This window comes from Octopus sinensis, unplaced genomic scaffold, assembly GCF_006345805.1.
Source record: "Octopus sinensis unplaced genomic scaffold, ASM634580v1 Contig07146, whole genome shotgun sequence".
NCBI classification, from domain to species: domain Eukaryota; kingdom Metazoa; phylum Mollusca; class Cephalopoda; order Octopoda; family Octopodidae; genus Octopus; species Octopus sinensis.
The window spans coordinates 1-17,500 of NW_021829874.1; the positions used below are offsets into that span (position 1 = coordinate 1).

Below are 17,500 nucleotides of genomic sequence, written 5' to 3' on the forward strand. Positions count from 1 at the left end.
GATAGATAGAGAGAGCGATAGGTAGGTAGATAGACAGACAGGCAGACAGATAGACAGACATCAGACAGACAGACAGACAGAGATGCAAGGAGAGATGGATGGATAAATGGATAAGGTGGAGACATAGAGAGAGAGACAATAAAATGGCCGCAATGATTCCAAAACGACACCACAATGAAATAATATTCTTCAATGACCAGTTTTGACATCGTCTGACAATGTGTAAACTGGGCAGAACTTTTAAGTCACTGTCAACAATATTCTTGTTTATGTATAAAAAAACTTGTCCTCTACAAAAGAATAAGAGGAACCAATCAAATTAATGTAGAATTGTTTTTTTATTACAACTGAATACAAAAAGCAAAGGATCTTTTCCGTTTGACCGGCAGTTTTTAACATAATTTCTAGGTAACTAAACACTTTTAAACTTCGTATTCTGGTAGAATGTGTTTATAAAACATCTTTTTCTCTTGGCTTTATTGAAAAAATTCTAGAGTTTATAAGATATTTGTTGGTTTTTTTTTCTTCAATTTCTGCAATCTCAACCAATCACTGACGTCCATTGGGGTAAAAAAAACATTCTGTGCTGTATGAATATGTCCCTTGTTTAAGAAACAGGGATCTTTTCCATTTGAACGGCAGTTTTTAACACAATTTCTAGGTAACTAAACACTTTTAAACTTCGTATACTGGTAGAATGTGTTTATAAAACATATTTTTCTCTTGGCTTTATTGAGAAAATTCTATAGTTTCTAAGATATTTGTTGGTTTTTTTCTTCAATTTCTGCAATTTCAACCAATCAATGACGTCTATTGAGGTAAAAAAAAACATTCCGTGCCGTATGAATATGTCCCACGTTTGGATTTTTTCGGTTTGAACGGCAGTTTTTAACATAATTTCTAGGTAACTAAACACTTTTAAACTTCGTATACTGGTAGAATGTGTTTATAAAACATCTTTTTCTCTTGGCTTTATTGAGAAAATTCTATAGTTTGTAAGATATTTGTTGGGTTTTTTTCTTCAATTTCTGCAATTTCAACCAATCAATGATGTCTATGGAGGTAAACAACATTCTGTGCCGTATGAATATGTCCCTTGTTTAAGAAACAGATTGGGATTATTTACATTTCTGAAGAAAAAAAAGATACCCTTCCCCCCACCCCTAAAACAGATTGAAATGCAATAGATCGATACTAGGGTCATAATCATGGGTGACAATTTCATATGATACCGCTAGAAAAAACTGCCGTTCAAACCGAAAAGATCCCATAACAAACATTAATATATATAAATGTATATGTAATGTGTGGGTGTGTGTATATGTGTATATATACATATATCATCATCACCATCATCATCGTTTAACGTCCGTTTTCCATGCTAGCATGGGTTGGACGGTTCGACCGGGGATCTGGGAAGCCAGAAGGCTGCACCAGGCTCCAGTCTTATCTGGCAATGTTTCTACAGCTGGATGCTCTTCCTAACGCCAACCACTCCATGAGTGTAGTGGGTGCTTTTTACGTGCCACCGGCACAGGTGCCAGACAGGGCTGGCAAACGGCCACGGTTGGAGGGTGCTTTTTACGTGCCACTGGCACGGAGGCCTGTCGGGGCGGCGCTGGCAACGGCCACATTAAATAAACAAGTCATAGGTGCAAGAGTAGCTGTGTGGTAAGTGGCTTGCTTACCAATCACATGGCTCCGGGTTCAGTCCCACTGTGTGGCATCTTGGGCAAGTGTCTTCCACTATAGCCTCGGGCTGACCAAAGCCTTGTGAGTGGATTTGGTAGATGGAAACTGAAAGAAGCGCATCGTATATATATATCTATATATATATATATATATATAGGTGCAGGAGTGGCTGCATGGTAAGTAGCTTGCTAACCAACCACATGGTTCCGGGTTCAGTCCCACTGCGTGGCATCCAAAGCAAGTGTCTTCTACTATAGCCTCGGGCTGACCAAAGCCTTGTGAGTGGATTTGGTAGACGGAACTGAAAGAAGCCTGTCGTATATGTATGTATATATATATATATATGTATGTGTGTGTTTGTGTGTCTGTGTTTGTCCCCCTAGCATTGCTTGACAACCGACGGTGGTGTGCTTACGTCCTCGTCACTTAGCGGTTCAGCAAAAGAGACCGATGGAATAAGTACTGGGCTTACAAAAAAGAATAAAGTCCCAGGGTCGATTTGCTCGACTAAAAAAACGCATTGCTCCAGCATGGCCGCAGTCCAAATGACTGAACCAAGTAAAAAGAGTAAAAAGAGTCAAAGAGTAAGTCAATACGTTTTGTGATTATAGAGAATATCTCCTTTATTATAAATGACAAGTTTAACGAACAAATTTAACGAGACTCTACAAAGCACATAATTAAATGAGCAAATGAGAAAAGGGGCCACTTTCAATCTTACTCGCTCCCTTTTTTTTATACACACAGTCTCCCATGCTCTTTCTCTCATAGTTTACATACATTCCGATACATATATACCCTCATATACACAACCACTTTCTCCCTTTCGTTTTTCACAGTATCACAACTATGGGTTTAGGTTTTGTCCAAGCTCAGAATAGAATGAAGAGAATACAGTAAGATAATTACATAAACACACATATATATACACACCTTATACATGTGTGTGTGTGTGTGTGTATATATTTATGTATGTATATACACATATATGCACATGTAGAAGCACGTGTGTGTGTGAATATTTATTTATTTATATATATATATATATATATATATATATATATATGTGCATATATGTGTGTATATATAAATACTTATGTGGGTGTGTAAATTATGTGTATATGTCTGTGTGTATATGTGTGTGTGTGTGTGTGTGTGTGTGTTGTTGCTGTGGCCCTGGAGGAACCAGATGATCTATATGTACATATATATATATATATATATATATGGGTGTGTGTGTTTCCTGACATGAAACCAATGGTAGCCTTAATTGACAAATAAAGAAATTATATCCACCAATGCGTTGTTGAGCACTCATTTCCATCATTCAACATTTACGTGTATATATTAATATATATATATATATATATATATATATATATATATATATATATGTGTGTGTATGTATGTATGTATGTATGTATGTATGCAAACCACACACACACAGCTGTAATACAAAAGTGTCTCTGGACAGCCTGAGTGGCATCATTCAAAAGCTACTATGCAAAGAAGCAAACTGTGACCAGCGGTGTATAACAACATCTGATAGTCTGATTGATAGAGTGAGGCATATACATATATGTGTGTGGTGTAACACAGTTTTGTGTGTCAGTGAACAGGTCGCAGTTTCACAAAATTATAATTTTATGCCATGTTACAAAGAAATGTTTTGTTTCTGAATGGTTAACTTTCATCTTTCACCCTGTAATATATATATATATATATATATATATATATATATATATATATATATAGATATATATATATATATACCGGAGTAAACACATAAATGTGAAACAAGGTGGAAAAAAGAGTACTCAAATACCAGTGGTAGAGTAATATGCTTTATTTTAAGCAGCAGAAAATTCAACAAAACCTGTTACTCTGAGTTTCACGTTCCCATTCATCGGACAGTTTTTGCTAGAATAGAACCGACATGTCAATTCTATCCAGACTAGTATAAACGCTACACCTTTAAAAATGGACTTGTTATATATGTTTTTTGAACTGACCGTTATTTGTAATGGACCAATCAAACAAGTCCATTTTTAAAGGTGTAGCGTTTATACTAGTCTGGATAGAATTGACATATCGGTCCTATTCTAGCAAAAACTGTCCGACGAACGGGAACGTGAAACTCAGAGTAACAGGTTTTGTAGAATTTTCTGCTGCTTTAAATAAAGTATATATATATATATATATATATATAGAAGTTCAGCAACAATTTAGATTCAAATGAATGGCACTTAATTTAGATGCACCATAGGGTTTTTGGTCAGTTAGTAGCTGACCTACTACCTTATATTTTTTTTTTTTTTTGTACTTGTTTCAGTCACTTTTAGAGTGGTGAAAGAGTACAGCAGGGATCACCACCTCCTGCCGGAGCCTCGTGGAGCTTTTAGGTGTTTTCGCTCAATAAACACTCACAACGCCCAGTCTGGGAATCGAAACCGCGATCCTCCGACCGCAAGTCCACTGCCCTAACCACTAGGCCATTGCGCCTCCTAAGAATTAATAATCTTTCCTAAGAATTTAATAATCTTTCTACACTGACCTAAAATTTTTTTCTCTCCACAGAGATAGATTGACCCTTTGTTCTAGTGAACAACCTGTTCTTATTTTAAATTTCCTGAATTTTCCCCCTTTTTTCTTCAACTAACTTGAATTCTTTCCCTACCCTTACCCCAATCCATACAACTAAAAAAAAATTTCTTACAGCGGTCAGTTGTAAACAAGATTTTGGTCAGTTGGCATCTGAACTACACGACCTTACACTACCGTCAGAAATTAATTAGCACCCTTGTGCTGTCACCTAGTGGCCATATCTCGAACTATTGCTTTGTTGCGAGTTCACTGTTGCGCAGAACGATGACGTAACTTTGTTTGCAGAGCAGTTTGAGAGTCTACAGCCTTATGATGTTGACATAGCAGTGCAACAACAACTTGGAGTGCGGATGCAGACAAATCTTCCTTTGTTTAATAGATATAGGTAGCGCCTCGCAAGGACCGAAATCACACCATACTAAGTTTTCTCATCGCGTAAGACGTTTTGAACAGCTCATAAGGTTAATTGATTTAACCTATTTAATGTAGAAATTTGAGAAGTGCTAATTAATTTCTGACGCAAGTGTATGTTCCTAAGATTCATATCTACATCTTTATCTGTATATTTACCTTCCCTAAGATGTTATTAATTGATTTGAAAACTTTATATTATTGGAAAACCTATATAAAATTAGCTGAAGATTACCCGGCATCTTAAATCTGCTGTAATATTTACAGCTTTTAATAAAATGTTGTAGTATGAAACAATTGTACTAAATTACCGGATTCATTCTTGTTGCTTATTTTTATATATATATATATATATATTCCTTTATTTCTTTTTTACTTGTTTCAGTCATTTGACTGCAGCCATGCTGGAGCACCGCCTTTAGTCGAACAAATCAACCCAAGGACTTATTCCTTGCAAGCCTAATTCTATCGGTCTCTTTTTGCCAAACTGCTAAGTGACAGAGATGTTTGGGGGGACAAACACAAACATACATATATACGACGGGCTTCTTTCAGTTTCCGTCCACCAAATCCACTCATAAGGGTTAGTAGAAGACACTTGCCCAAGGTGCCACACAGTGGGAATGAGCTTGGAACCATGTGGTTCATAGGCAAGCTACTTACCACACAGCCATTCCTGTGCCTATATATATATAATATATATATATATTATATATATAATATATATATATATGTATGTATGTATATGTATGTATCATTATCAGTTGTCACACAACCACCAACAATAAAAATACTACTATGGCAACCACCATCATCACCATCGTCATTATCATCATCACCATCATCACCAAACAAGCAAACAAGGAATCTCAAACGCGCTTCCTCGAACGATCTGCAAGAAATAGCAGTCAAGTGTTCCCTCAGATTGCACACACACACACACACACATATACACACAAACACATACATACTACATACACACATGCATGTGTGCAGGCATTAATGTCTTGGAAAAGGTAAAACAAAACAAAGGACACATTAGGTAATAGAATCCTAGATAGGCAGGGCCAAAGGTAAAAAACAAAAGAAATAAATAAAAATAGATGAGATGGTCACATGGCTGGAATGCCTTTTGATCATAGGTCTGCAGTTCAATTCAAGTCAGGACTGACCTAGGGTTAAATAACAATGGCAGCAACAACAACAACAACAACAACATTGCTTAATCACCCTATCAAACAAGAATAACTCTCAACACCACCAACTAATACTATCAACACTGTCGTCACCACCACCACCATCATCATCACTACAAACACCACCATCATCATCATCACCTACACCACCACCACCACCACCACCACCACAATAAAGATCACTACCAGATATTGTCATTGACCCCAACCCCCCTCACACCAACACCTCTCTGGACCTTACCATTTCCAAAGGAAACACCATTGTCAACTCTGTGAAACCAACAGGACAGGACACACCATGTGGGGCTGCTTTCGTCCCAGGGGAGGGAGAGGAGGTGGGGGGTGGAGGAGAGGGAAGGGTGGAGAGAGGGGAGAGAGGGAGGGAGGGAGGACAGAATGGATGGATGGAAGAAAATGAAGGAAAGGATGAATGAAAGAGAAAAGAAGAAAAGAATGAATGAGAGAAGAGAGGAAAGAAAGAAAAAGAACGAAAGAAAGAAAAAGAAAGAAAGAAGGAAGACAGAGAAAGAGAGAAAAAAGGAAGAAAGTCGGAGAAAGAAAAAGAAAGGAAGGGAGAGAGAAAGAAAGAAAAAAGAAAGAATGAGGCATGAAAGAACGAAAGAAGATAGAGAGATGGGAAGAGAGCAGAAGATAAAGAAGAAAAATAGAAGAGGGAGGGAGGGAGGACACAAGGAAGGAGAGAAAGGAAGGAAGGAAGGAAGGAAAGAGAGGTGAGAGAATGGGAAACGAGTGAAATAAAATGAAGGAAAGCAAGTGAAAGAAAAAATGGAAAGAGAGCAGAAAGGAAAGAAGAATGAATGGAAGAAAAGGAAGGAAGGAAGGAAGAAAAGGAAGGAAGGAAGGAAAGAAAGGAGGAAGGGGGGAGGAAGGGAGGAAGGAAGGGAAGAAGGAAGGAAAGAAGGAAGGAAAGAAGGAAGGAAGGAAGGAAGGAAAGAAAGAAGGAAGGGAGGGAAGAAGGGAGAGAGAGGGAGGGAGGAGGCGGGGAAGGAAGGAAAGAAGGAAAGAAGAATGGAAGGAAAGAAGGAAGGAAGGAAGGAAGGAAAGAAAGAAGGAAGGGAGGGAAGAAGGGAGAGAGGGAGGAAGAAGGAAGGAAGGAAAGAAGGAAAGAAGGAAGGAAGGAAGGAAAGAAGGAAGGAAGGAAGGAAGGAAGGAAGGGAGGGAGGAAGGAAAACAACAAAAAAAAAGCCAAAGGGAAAAAGAAGGAAAAAAAAAAGGGGGCAAAGAAAGGAAAGACAGAAAGGAATGAAGAAGAAAAAAGAATAAGAAGAGAAAGGGAGACGATGAGTGATGGTGACTGACGGTGACTGACGGTGATGTACGGTAGAGGATTCGGTGGCGATAAGCGATAACCGGTGGAGTTTCCTACCATGACAGTCCAGTTTGTTGTCCTTGGCTGTTGTTGTTGTTGTTGTTGTTGTTGTTTTTTCTTTAGTGTCTTTTTTTTGTTTTGTTTGTTGGTTTTCTTCTTTTCTTTTCCCTCGAATTTTCTTCTTCGCTTGTTTTGTTTCTTTTATTTGTTTTTGTTGTTTTTTTTTTTTTTTTGTTTTTGTGTTGTTGTTGTTGTTGTGTTTTTTTTTTTTTTTTTTTTGGGTTTCCTGATCAGAAATTTCCTCCGAGGCTCAAAACGTCGAAACATATGTTGCACACGCGCACCGGTTTGGTGAGGTTGTACTTGACGATGGGGATGTCATGGGTGGAGCATTTGGCACACAGCAGACGGCCACAGTGTCGACTGCAATAGAGAGACAGAGAGAGAGAGAAAGAGAGAAATGTTAGTACAGTTATTGAGAAAGAAAGTTAGACAGAATATACAGGGGTTAGCCAAAAGTTACCCGACACTAAATCAAAGTTCCTTGAATACTCTGTGTAATTCTGTGTTAACCCGAATAGAAAAATGTGTCGCTGAAGAAGGACTTCAGTTTGGGACGATTTTCATCATGTTTCATATTTGGATGCTTTTTTATGAATTCATTTGGTTGTTTAAACCTAAATAAATCTTGGAATTAAACGGTTTTGATTGACTGTCAGCTGACTTTTGGCCAACCATATATATATACATATATTAATAAATAAAACATATGCATATATATATATGCCAGCACCGCCCCGTTTCGTGTCCGTTGCCAGCCTCGCCTGGCCCTCGTGCCGGTGGCACATAAAAAGCACCATCCGTTCGTGGCCGTTTGCCAGCTCTGTCTGGCACCAGTGCGGGTGGCACGTAAAAAGCACCCACTACACTCACGGAGTGGTTGGCGTTAGGAAGGGCATCCAGCCGTAGAAACACTGCCAGATTTGACTGGGCCTGATGAAGCCTTCTGGCTTCACAGACCCCAGTAGAACCGTCCAACCCATGCTAGCATGGAAAACGGACGCTAAATGATGATGATGATGATGATGATGATATACATATATGTACGTACCTACCTCTACATGTATATATACACGCATATATGAGTATAGGACACAAAAAAAACGTCAAACACAATGAGAAACGAAAACATAGACACAAACCCAAGGAACTGGACATTTTTCTTAAACAACAAAAAATAGAGTACAGGACAAATAACACAAGGAAAATTCCCCTTCTTCAGTCGCCATGGTTTCATCTACTCTACATTTCGAAGGTGAATATGTATATATATATATATATATATAAATTTAATAAGGGTAGAAATTGATATTAATTAATTAAAACCAATGAATGAGCTACACTAATATTTGAATCCACCTCTGATACGTGCCACTTGATCAACAAGGGAGTTCGATGCTGCTGCCCGCATCCGCGTCTCCTGTCGTGAGGTAGGTTCATCTGGGACCCCCAACAATAAGAGATCCAGTTTAGTTTTAAAGAAACCCACATCCACACCATGCAAGTCTCTCAGGCATTTAGGGAGGATGTTAAAGAGCTGTGGTCCTCTGAAACCCAAGCTGTTGCAGTATCTGGACCTGTATTTTGATGGTGATGTTGGAATCTTTCGCACCATGCAGTGGCGCCCCGTTCTGCGGTTGGGGTAACTTTGAATGCCAAAGTCTGGGACAAGACCCTCCAGGATTTTCCAGATGTATATCACCATATATATATATATATATATATATATATAGGCACAGGAGTGGCTGTGTGGTAAGTAGCTTGCTAACCAACCACATGGTTGTGGGTTCAGTCCCACTGCGAGGCATCTTGGGCAAGTGTCTTCTGCTATAGCCCCGGGCCAACAAATGCCTTGTGAGTGGATTTGGTAGACGGAGACTGAAAGAAGCCTGTCGTATATATGTATATATATATATATGTGTGTATGTGTGTGTGTGTTTGTCCCCCTAGCATTGCTTGACAACCGATGCTGGTGTGTTTATGTCCCCGTCATTTAGCGGTTCGGCAAAAGAGACCGATAGAATAAGTACTGGGCTTACAAAGAATAAGTCCCAGGGTCGATTTGCTCGACTAAAGGCGGTGCTCCAGCATGGCCGCAGTCAAATGACTCAAACAAGTAAAAGAGTAAAAGAGTATATATATATATATATATATGAGCAGATCTGAGAGCAATAGAGGAAGTGACTAAACCATTGAAAAAGTCGTGAACATCAATGAAAGAACTTTGACTAACAAAGAAGTGAAAGTGGACCTGTGAGTGTGTTATTATTATTATTGATGTTAAGACCCTCCCAAAACACAACAAAACAAAGCCATTATTTTTACAGAGAAAGTTTATACACTCTTTGACTTACCAGTGATGTTTCCGTGTTTTTATCCCAAACTTCACCCCACACTCCAAACAATTTTCACCGTCGCACCACGGAGGTTCTTTGGACAACATGTCTGGCAATGGAGAATAAAGAATACAGTGTAAAAGTATCTAAAGCCACTGTCGAGAGCCATACCGACTCATACCGAAGATACATAGTACGCAGGAGTGGCTGTGTGGTAAGTAGCTTGTCTACCAACCGCATGGTTCCGGGTTCAGTCCCACTGCGTGGCACCTTGGGCAAGTGTCTTCTGCTATAGCCTCGGGCCGACCAAGCCTTGTGAGTGGATTTGGTAGACGGAAACTGAAAGAAGCCTGTTGTATATATGTATATATATATGTATGTGTGTGTGTATGTGTTTGTGTGGTAAGTAGCTTGTTTACCAACCACATGGTTCCGGGTTCAGTACCACTGCGTGGCACCTTGGGCAAGTGTCTTCTACTATAGCCTTGGGCCGACCAAAGTCTTGTGAGTGGATTTGGTAGATGGAAACTGAAAGAAGTCAGTCGTATATATGTATATATATATATATATATATATATATATATATGCGTGTGTGTGTTTGTGTGTCTGTGTTTGTCCCTTAGCATTGCTTGACAACCGATGCTGGTGTGTTTACGTCCCCGTCACTTAGCGGTTCAGCAAAAGAGACCGATAGAATAAGTACTGGGCTTACAAAGAATAAGTCCCGGGGTCAACTTGCTCGACTAAAGGCGGTGCTCCAGCATGGCCACAGTCAAATAACTGAAACAAGTAAAAGAGTAAAGAGTAAAAGAGTATATATATATATATATATCCGTGATAAAAACTTTGTGAACGTCAGAGAACCTGGGGCATAAAAACTCACCGAGTAATTTAAATATAAGTTGCTTAGACGCAACCGTAGCATTGAAAATACTGCAGCCGTGTTTGTTGGTTAAACCAAGGCAGGCGTTGGCCCGAACCAGGGCCCTACATACGGGACCGTTACCATTGAGATATGCCAAGAGGAGAGCTGAAATAGAAGGAAGAGAACAAATGAGAAACATGTGAGATGGATGTTTGTTTTCATTAACCCCTTACCCGGCAGAAACGAATATATGCATTTTGACCGAAATCGGTTTTTTTCTATCTCTGGCGAGTTAACTCGTCAAAAGATAGACTCGCCAAAATCGACAGCAAACGAGTTCCTTCGTCTATTATAAACTCTTTTGACCGAAATCGTTTTTTTCTATCTCTGGCGAGTTAACTCGTCAAAAGATAGACTCGCCAAAATCGACAGCAAACGAGTTCCTTCGTCTATTATAAACTCTTTTGACCGAAATCGTTTTTTTCTATCTCTGGCGAGTTAACTCGTCAAAAGATAGACTCGCCAAAATCGACAGCAAACGAGTTCCTTCGTCTATTATAAACTCTTTTGATCGAAATCGTTTTTTTCTATCTCTGGCGAGTTAACTCGTCAAAAGATAGACTCGCCAAAATCGACAGCAAACGAGTTCCTTCGTCTATTATAAACTCTTTTGACCGAAATCGTTTTTTTCTATCTCTGGCAAGTTAACTCGTCAAAAGATAGACTCGCCAAAATCGACAGCAAACGAGTTCCTTCGTCTATTATAAACTCTTTTGACGAGACCGAATCGTTTTTTTCTATCTCTGGCGAGTTTTAACTCGTCAAAAGATAGACGACTCGCCAAAATCGACAGCAAACGAGTTCCTCTTCGTCTATTATAAACTCTTTTGACCGAAATTGTTTTTTTCTATCTCTGGCAAGTTAACTCGTCAAAAGATAGACTCGCCAAAATCGACAGCAAATGAGTTCCTTTGTCTATTATAAACTCTTTTTTGACATATACGAGTATATTCGCTCACTTTATACTGTCTGGCAGTGACGATTTCTGCCACCTTTCGCTGAAAGGCATTGAAGACCGAGTATGATTTAGTCACCTGGAGACAGTGGAAGGGTTGGAAGGCACATTTTATGAATAGAAGTATTCACTTTGTTTTTACGTTGTTTTTTTTATACCTTTATATTATAACCCCACCATGTCGATAACCAAATAGAATAACATGATTTTTTGTAAAAGTAATATGATTTATAAAAAAAACGGGTTAACTCGTTTCTTCTGCCCAAAGCGGTAATTTAAAATTAATATTATTGAATTAAAATTCATAATAAATAAGGTTTGAAATATACCTCGAAATCACCATTCAAAACATAGTAAAATAAAACAATTAAAAAATATGTCTGAAAAAATACATTTATTTTCAAAATAATTGTTGGGTAAGGGGTTAATAACGACAAAATTACTTCACTAAATTCCCAATTATTTTGAAAATCAGTTGAAATGAAGGCAGAATATTTCAACAGGAACATCCTAATCATATGACTTAGTTTACTCTTTTACTTGTTTCAGTCATTTGATGCGGCCATGCTGGTGCACCACCCTTTTAACCCCTTACCCGGCAGAAACGAATATATGCGTTTTGACCGAAATCGTTTTTTTTCTGTCTCTGGCGAGTTAACTCGTCAAAAGATAGACTCGCCAAAATCGACAGCAAACGAGTTCCTTCGTCTAAAAACGGGTTAACTCGTTTCTGCCCAAAGCGGTAATTTAAAATCAATATTATTGAATTAAAATTCATAATAAATAAGGTTTGAAATATACCTCGAAATCACCATTCAAAACATAGTAAAGTAAAACAATTAAAAAATATGTCTGCAAAAAATACATTTATTTTCAAAATAATTGTTGGGTAAGGGGTTAAAAGTGTTGAAATGTGTATTGTATAAAGCAAAAAACAAGAAGGTGATTTCAATGCTTCTCAAGGAAGCAAATGCTTGCTTGTTTGTATTTATACATACATGGTTGTTCCTGAAGCTATTCAGCATCTAAAATCGGTAGAAGAAGAATGATTTTTTTTATTGGCCTCAAGGGCCAAAGACACGGAGGTCAATATCGAAGGTCAAGTAGAGCACAAAAAATCACAAAAAAAAAAAGAACAGGCACAGGAGTGGCTGTGTGGTAAGTAGCTTGCTTACCAACCACATGGTTCCGGGTTCAGTCCCACTGCATGGCACCTTGAGCAAGTGTCTTCTACTATAGCCTCGGGCCGACCAAAGTCTTGTGAGTGGATTTGGTAGACGGAAACTGAAAGAAGCCCGTCGTATATGTATATATATATATATATATATATATATATATATATATATATATATATATATGTATATATATATATATATATATATGTATAATATATATATATATATATGTATATATATATTATATATATAATATAATATATATATATATATATATATATATATATATTATATATATATGTATATATATATATATTATATTATATATATATATATAGATTATATATATATATATATATATATATATATATATATATATAATATATATATATATATATATATGTATATGCGGTGTGTGTGTGTGTTGTGTGTTGTGTTTGTCCCTCCAACATCGCTTGACAACTGATGCTGGTGTGTTTACGTCCCCGTTACTTAGCGGTTCAGTAAAAGAGACCAATAGAATAAGTACTGGGCTAACAAAAGAATAAGTCCCGGGGTCGATTTGCTCGACTAAAGGTGGTGCTCCAGCATGGCCACAGTCAAATGACAGAAACAAGTAAATGTAAATAAGAAAAAAAATGTAAATGTAAAATAAATAAATAATAAATAAATAATTAGAATGTCCCCCAAAATGGGGTAGTCCACTTAGGATAATCCAGAATAATAATAATGATAATAATCATCTCACCGCTGTTTCCTTCCATGTCTGGCGCGTCGATTGGATAATCAGGCATTGCTTCTCGAAACAACTCAAAGATTGCTGCTGCATTGTCTTTACCATATTGGCAGAGGATGTGCAAAGGGTTCTGACCCCTAAATTTCAATGACACAAATGCAAAAAACACATTAAATTCAGGAAATATTCTGACCCCACATTAAGAAACAATATATAGGCGCAGGAGTGGCTGTGTGGTAAGTAGCTTGCTTACCAACCACATGGTTCCGGGTTCAGTCCTCTGCATGGCACCTTGGGCAAGTGTCTTCTACTATAGCCTTGGGCATACCAAAGCCTTGTGAGTGGATTTGGTAGACAGAAACTGAAAAGAAGCCCGTCGTATATATGTATGTATATATATATATATATATATATATATATATATATATGCAGAAGTGGCTGTGTGGTAAGTAGCTTGCTTACCGACCACATGGTTCAGGGTTCAGTCCCACTACGTGGCACCTTGGGCAAGTGTCTTCTACTATAGACTCGGGCCGACCAAAGCCTTGTGAGTGGATTTGGTAGACGGAAACTGAAAAGAAGCCCGTCGTATATATGTATGTGTGTGTTTGTGTTTGTCCCCCCAAGATCCCTTGACAACCGATGCTGGTGTGTTTACGTCCCCGTAACTTAGCAGTTCAGCAAAAGTGACCGATAGAATAAGTACTGGGCTTCCAAAGAATAAGTCCTGGTGTCAATTTGCTCGACCGACTAAAGGCGGTGCTCCAGCATGTCCGCAGTCAAATGACTGAAACAAGTACAAGAGTAATCATCCCAAACGAATACGCTCAACCACAACATGCGAGAAAACATCAATGGTGCCATCAATCGCCGGGAAGGGCACGGACGGGGAGCTGGACAAGGGCCCACCAACCAGCCGACCGACCGACCGACTGACCAGCATTCTCTCCCCAACGTCTTCCCATGAAACAAACAGGTGACTTACTTTCCATTCGGTACTTCGGCCTCGATAGTCGACTCCGTCAGCAGACATCGTATCGTGTGCATGTTGCCGTGGGCAACAGCAATGTGTAAGGCTGAAAATGGCAAGGGTAGAATAAAGAGGATTATACAGGTGTTAGCGGAGTAGCAATGAGTGATGAACGGCGAATAGCGAATGATGAATGATGAGTGATGACTGGTGGTTGATGACTGATGAGTGACGACTGGTGATTGATGACTGATGGGTGATGAGTGGTGAATGATGTATGGTGAATGGCAATGACTGACAGGTGATTCAACATGATGACTGGTGTTTGATGACTGATGGGTGATGAGTGGTGAATGATGTATGGTGAATGGCAATGACTGACAGGTAATTCAACGTGATGACTGGTGTTTGGTGACTGATGGGTGATGAGTGGTGAATGATGTATGGTGAATGGCAATGACTTACAGGTGATTCAACGTGATGACTGGTGTTTGATGACTGATGGGTGATGAGTGGTGAATGATGTATGGTGAATGGCAATGACTGACAGGTGATTCAACGTGATGACTGGTGTTTGATGGGTGATGAGTGGTGAATGATGTATGGTGAATGGCAATGACTGACAGGTGATTCAACGTGATGACTGGTGTTTGATGACTGATGGGTGATGAGTGGTGAATGATGTATGGTGAATGGCAATGACTGACAGGTGATTTAACGTGATGACTGGTGTTTGATGACTGATGGGTGATGAGTGGTGAATGATGGGAGTGTCAGATGACTAACCAATGATGAATGATTAAAAGTGATGAATTATGGATGATAGTAATGAATGTGATGACCAGTGAATAATGATGATGGGTGACAGATGATCAACCAGTGATGCATGATGGGTGATGAATGGTGGATAACAAGCCATGAATGATGGGTGATGAGTAATTAATGATGACGACTGATTGCAGGTGATGAACGGTGACAAATAATGTGTGATTAACACTGGTGAGTGATAGTGTTGTGACCCCTGAGCATAAACAAAAAAAATTTAGACACATAGTATTATTACTGGTATTAGAGTTTGTCACTAGGCCAGCAATTTTGAGGGGGGGGGGTCTGGTCAATTACATTGACCCCAGGGTTCAAATAATACTTGTTTTATCAACCTGGAAAGGATGAAAGGCAAAATCGACCCCGGCGGGATTTGAACTCAGAACGTAAAGGCAGACGAAATGCCGCTAAGCATTTCGCCCACCATGCTAACTCTTCTGCCAGCATGCTGTCTTAACACACAGTTATATCAACGAAACTTGTGGTGGTGGTGGTGGTGATGGTGGAGGTGGTATGGTCATGTTAGTGTAGTGGTGGTGGTGGTGGTGGTGGCAGTATTGGTGATGGTGGAGCTGCTATGGTCATGTTAGTGTAGTGGTGGTGGTGGTGGTGGCAGTGTAGGTGGAAGTGGTGGTGGTGATTGTGGTCATGGTGGTGGTGGTGGCAGTGGCAGTGTTGGCGATGGTGGAGCTGGTATGGTCATGTCAGGTGGTGGTGGTGGTCGTGGCTGCAGTGCTGATTGCAGTGTTAGCAGCAGTGGTGGTGATGTTATGGTCATGTTAGTGTATTAGTGGTGGTGATGGTGGTGGTGGTGGTGGCAGTGTTGGTGATGGTGACGGAGCTGGTATGGTCATGTTAGTGTGTTGGTGGTGGTGGTTGTGGGGCAGTGGTGGTGATGGTGGTGGTGGTGGTGGTGGTGGTTGTGGTGGCAGTGGTGATTGGTGATGGCAACAGTGGTGGTGATGGTGGGGGCGGTAGCAGCGGCGGTGGTGGTGGTGGTGGTAGTGGCAGTGGTGGTAATGGTGACGGAGCTGGTATGGTCATGTTAGTGTGTTGGTGGTGGTGGTTGTGGGGCAGTGGTGGTGATGGTGGTGGTGGTGGTGGTGGTGGTGGTGGTGGTGGTGGTGGTGGTGGTGGCAGTGGTGATTGGTGATGGCAACAGTGGTGGTGATGGTGGGGGCGGTAGCAGCGGCGGTGGTGGTGGTGGTGGTAGTGGCAGTGTTGGTAATGGTGACGGAGCTGGTATGGTCATGTCAGTGCGGTGGTGGTGGTGGCGGTGGTGGCGGTGGTGATTGCAGTGATGGCAGCCGTGGTAGTAGTGGTGGTGGTGGTGAAGGCCTTAGAGCCACCAGCGCCCATACCTACCATTGTTTTGGTTTTCATCGACAGCATTGATCTCGACTCCGTTCTCAAGGAGGGCAGTGACCAGACTGGGGTTATCGTTCATCGACGACAGATGCAGGGCTGATTCTCCGTGCAGTGTACGTTCGTTCACATCAGCACCAGCCAGGATCTGCAAAGAAAAGGAGCATTATTATACATACATACATACATACATACTGTGCTTCTTTCAGTTTCCGTCTACCAAATCCACTCACAAGGCTTTGGTCAGCCCGAGGCTATAGTAGAAGACACTTGCCCAAGGTGTCACGCAGTGGAACTGAACCCGGAACCATGTGGTTCATAAGCAAGCTACTTGCCACGCAGCCAATCATGCGCCTATATATATATATATATATATATATATACACATACATATATATGACGGGCTTCTTTCAGTTTCCGTCTACCAAATCCACTCACAAGGCTTTGGTCAGCCCGAGGCTATAGTAGAAGACACTTGCCCAAGGTGTCACGCAGTGGAACTGAACCCGGAACCATGTGGTTCATAAGCAAGCTACTTGCCACGCCTAGCGCCGCCTCGACTGGCTTCTGTGCCGGTGGCACATAAAAAGCACCATCCGAACGTGGCCGTTGCCAGTGTCGCCTTGGCTGGCTTCCGTGCCGGTGGCACGTTAAAAGCTCCAACCGATCGTGGCCGATGCCAGACCCCTGGCACCTGTGCAGGTGGCACGTAAAAAGCACCCACTACACTCACGGAGTGGTTGGCGTTAGGAAGGGCATCCAGCTGTAGAAACATTGCCAGATAAGACCGGAGCCTGGTGCAGATTCTGGCTTCCCAGATCCCCGGTCGAACCGTCCAACCCTTGGAGAACAGACGTTAAACGATGATGATGATGATATATATATATACATATATACGACGGGCTTCTTTTAGTTTCCGT

The 17,500-nt window shown here is 40.3% G+C and overlaps 1 protein-coding gene across 1 annotated transcript in view; it reads right to left on the minus strand.

Moving 5' to 3' along the window:
• Positions 1-7,438: 7,438 nt before the first annotated feature.
• The window catches only part of LOC115227786 (rabankyrin-5), a gene marked incomplete at its 5' end in the record, with an annotated part of 26,328 nt that continues 16,266 nt past the window's right edge, over positions 7,439-17,500 (minus strand). The window contains 6 exons of the mRNA XM_029798519.2: positions 7,439-7,656; positions 9,648-9,738; positions 10,513-10,659; positions 13,433-13,557; positions 14,406-14,496; positions 16,581-16,728. Coding sequence (XP_029654379.2) covers positions 7,524-7,656; positions 9,648-9,738; positions 10,513-10,659; positions 13,433-13,557; positions 14,406-14,496; positions 16,581-16,728 — 735 coding nt within the window. The remainder of the gene's footprint in view (positions 7,657-9,647; positions 9,739-10,512; positions 10,660-13,432; positions 13,558-14,405; positions 14,497-16,580; positions 16,729-17,500) is intronic.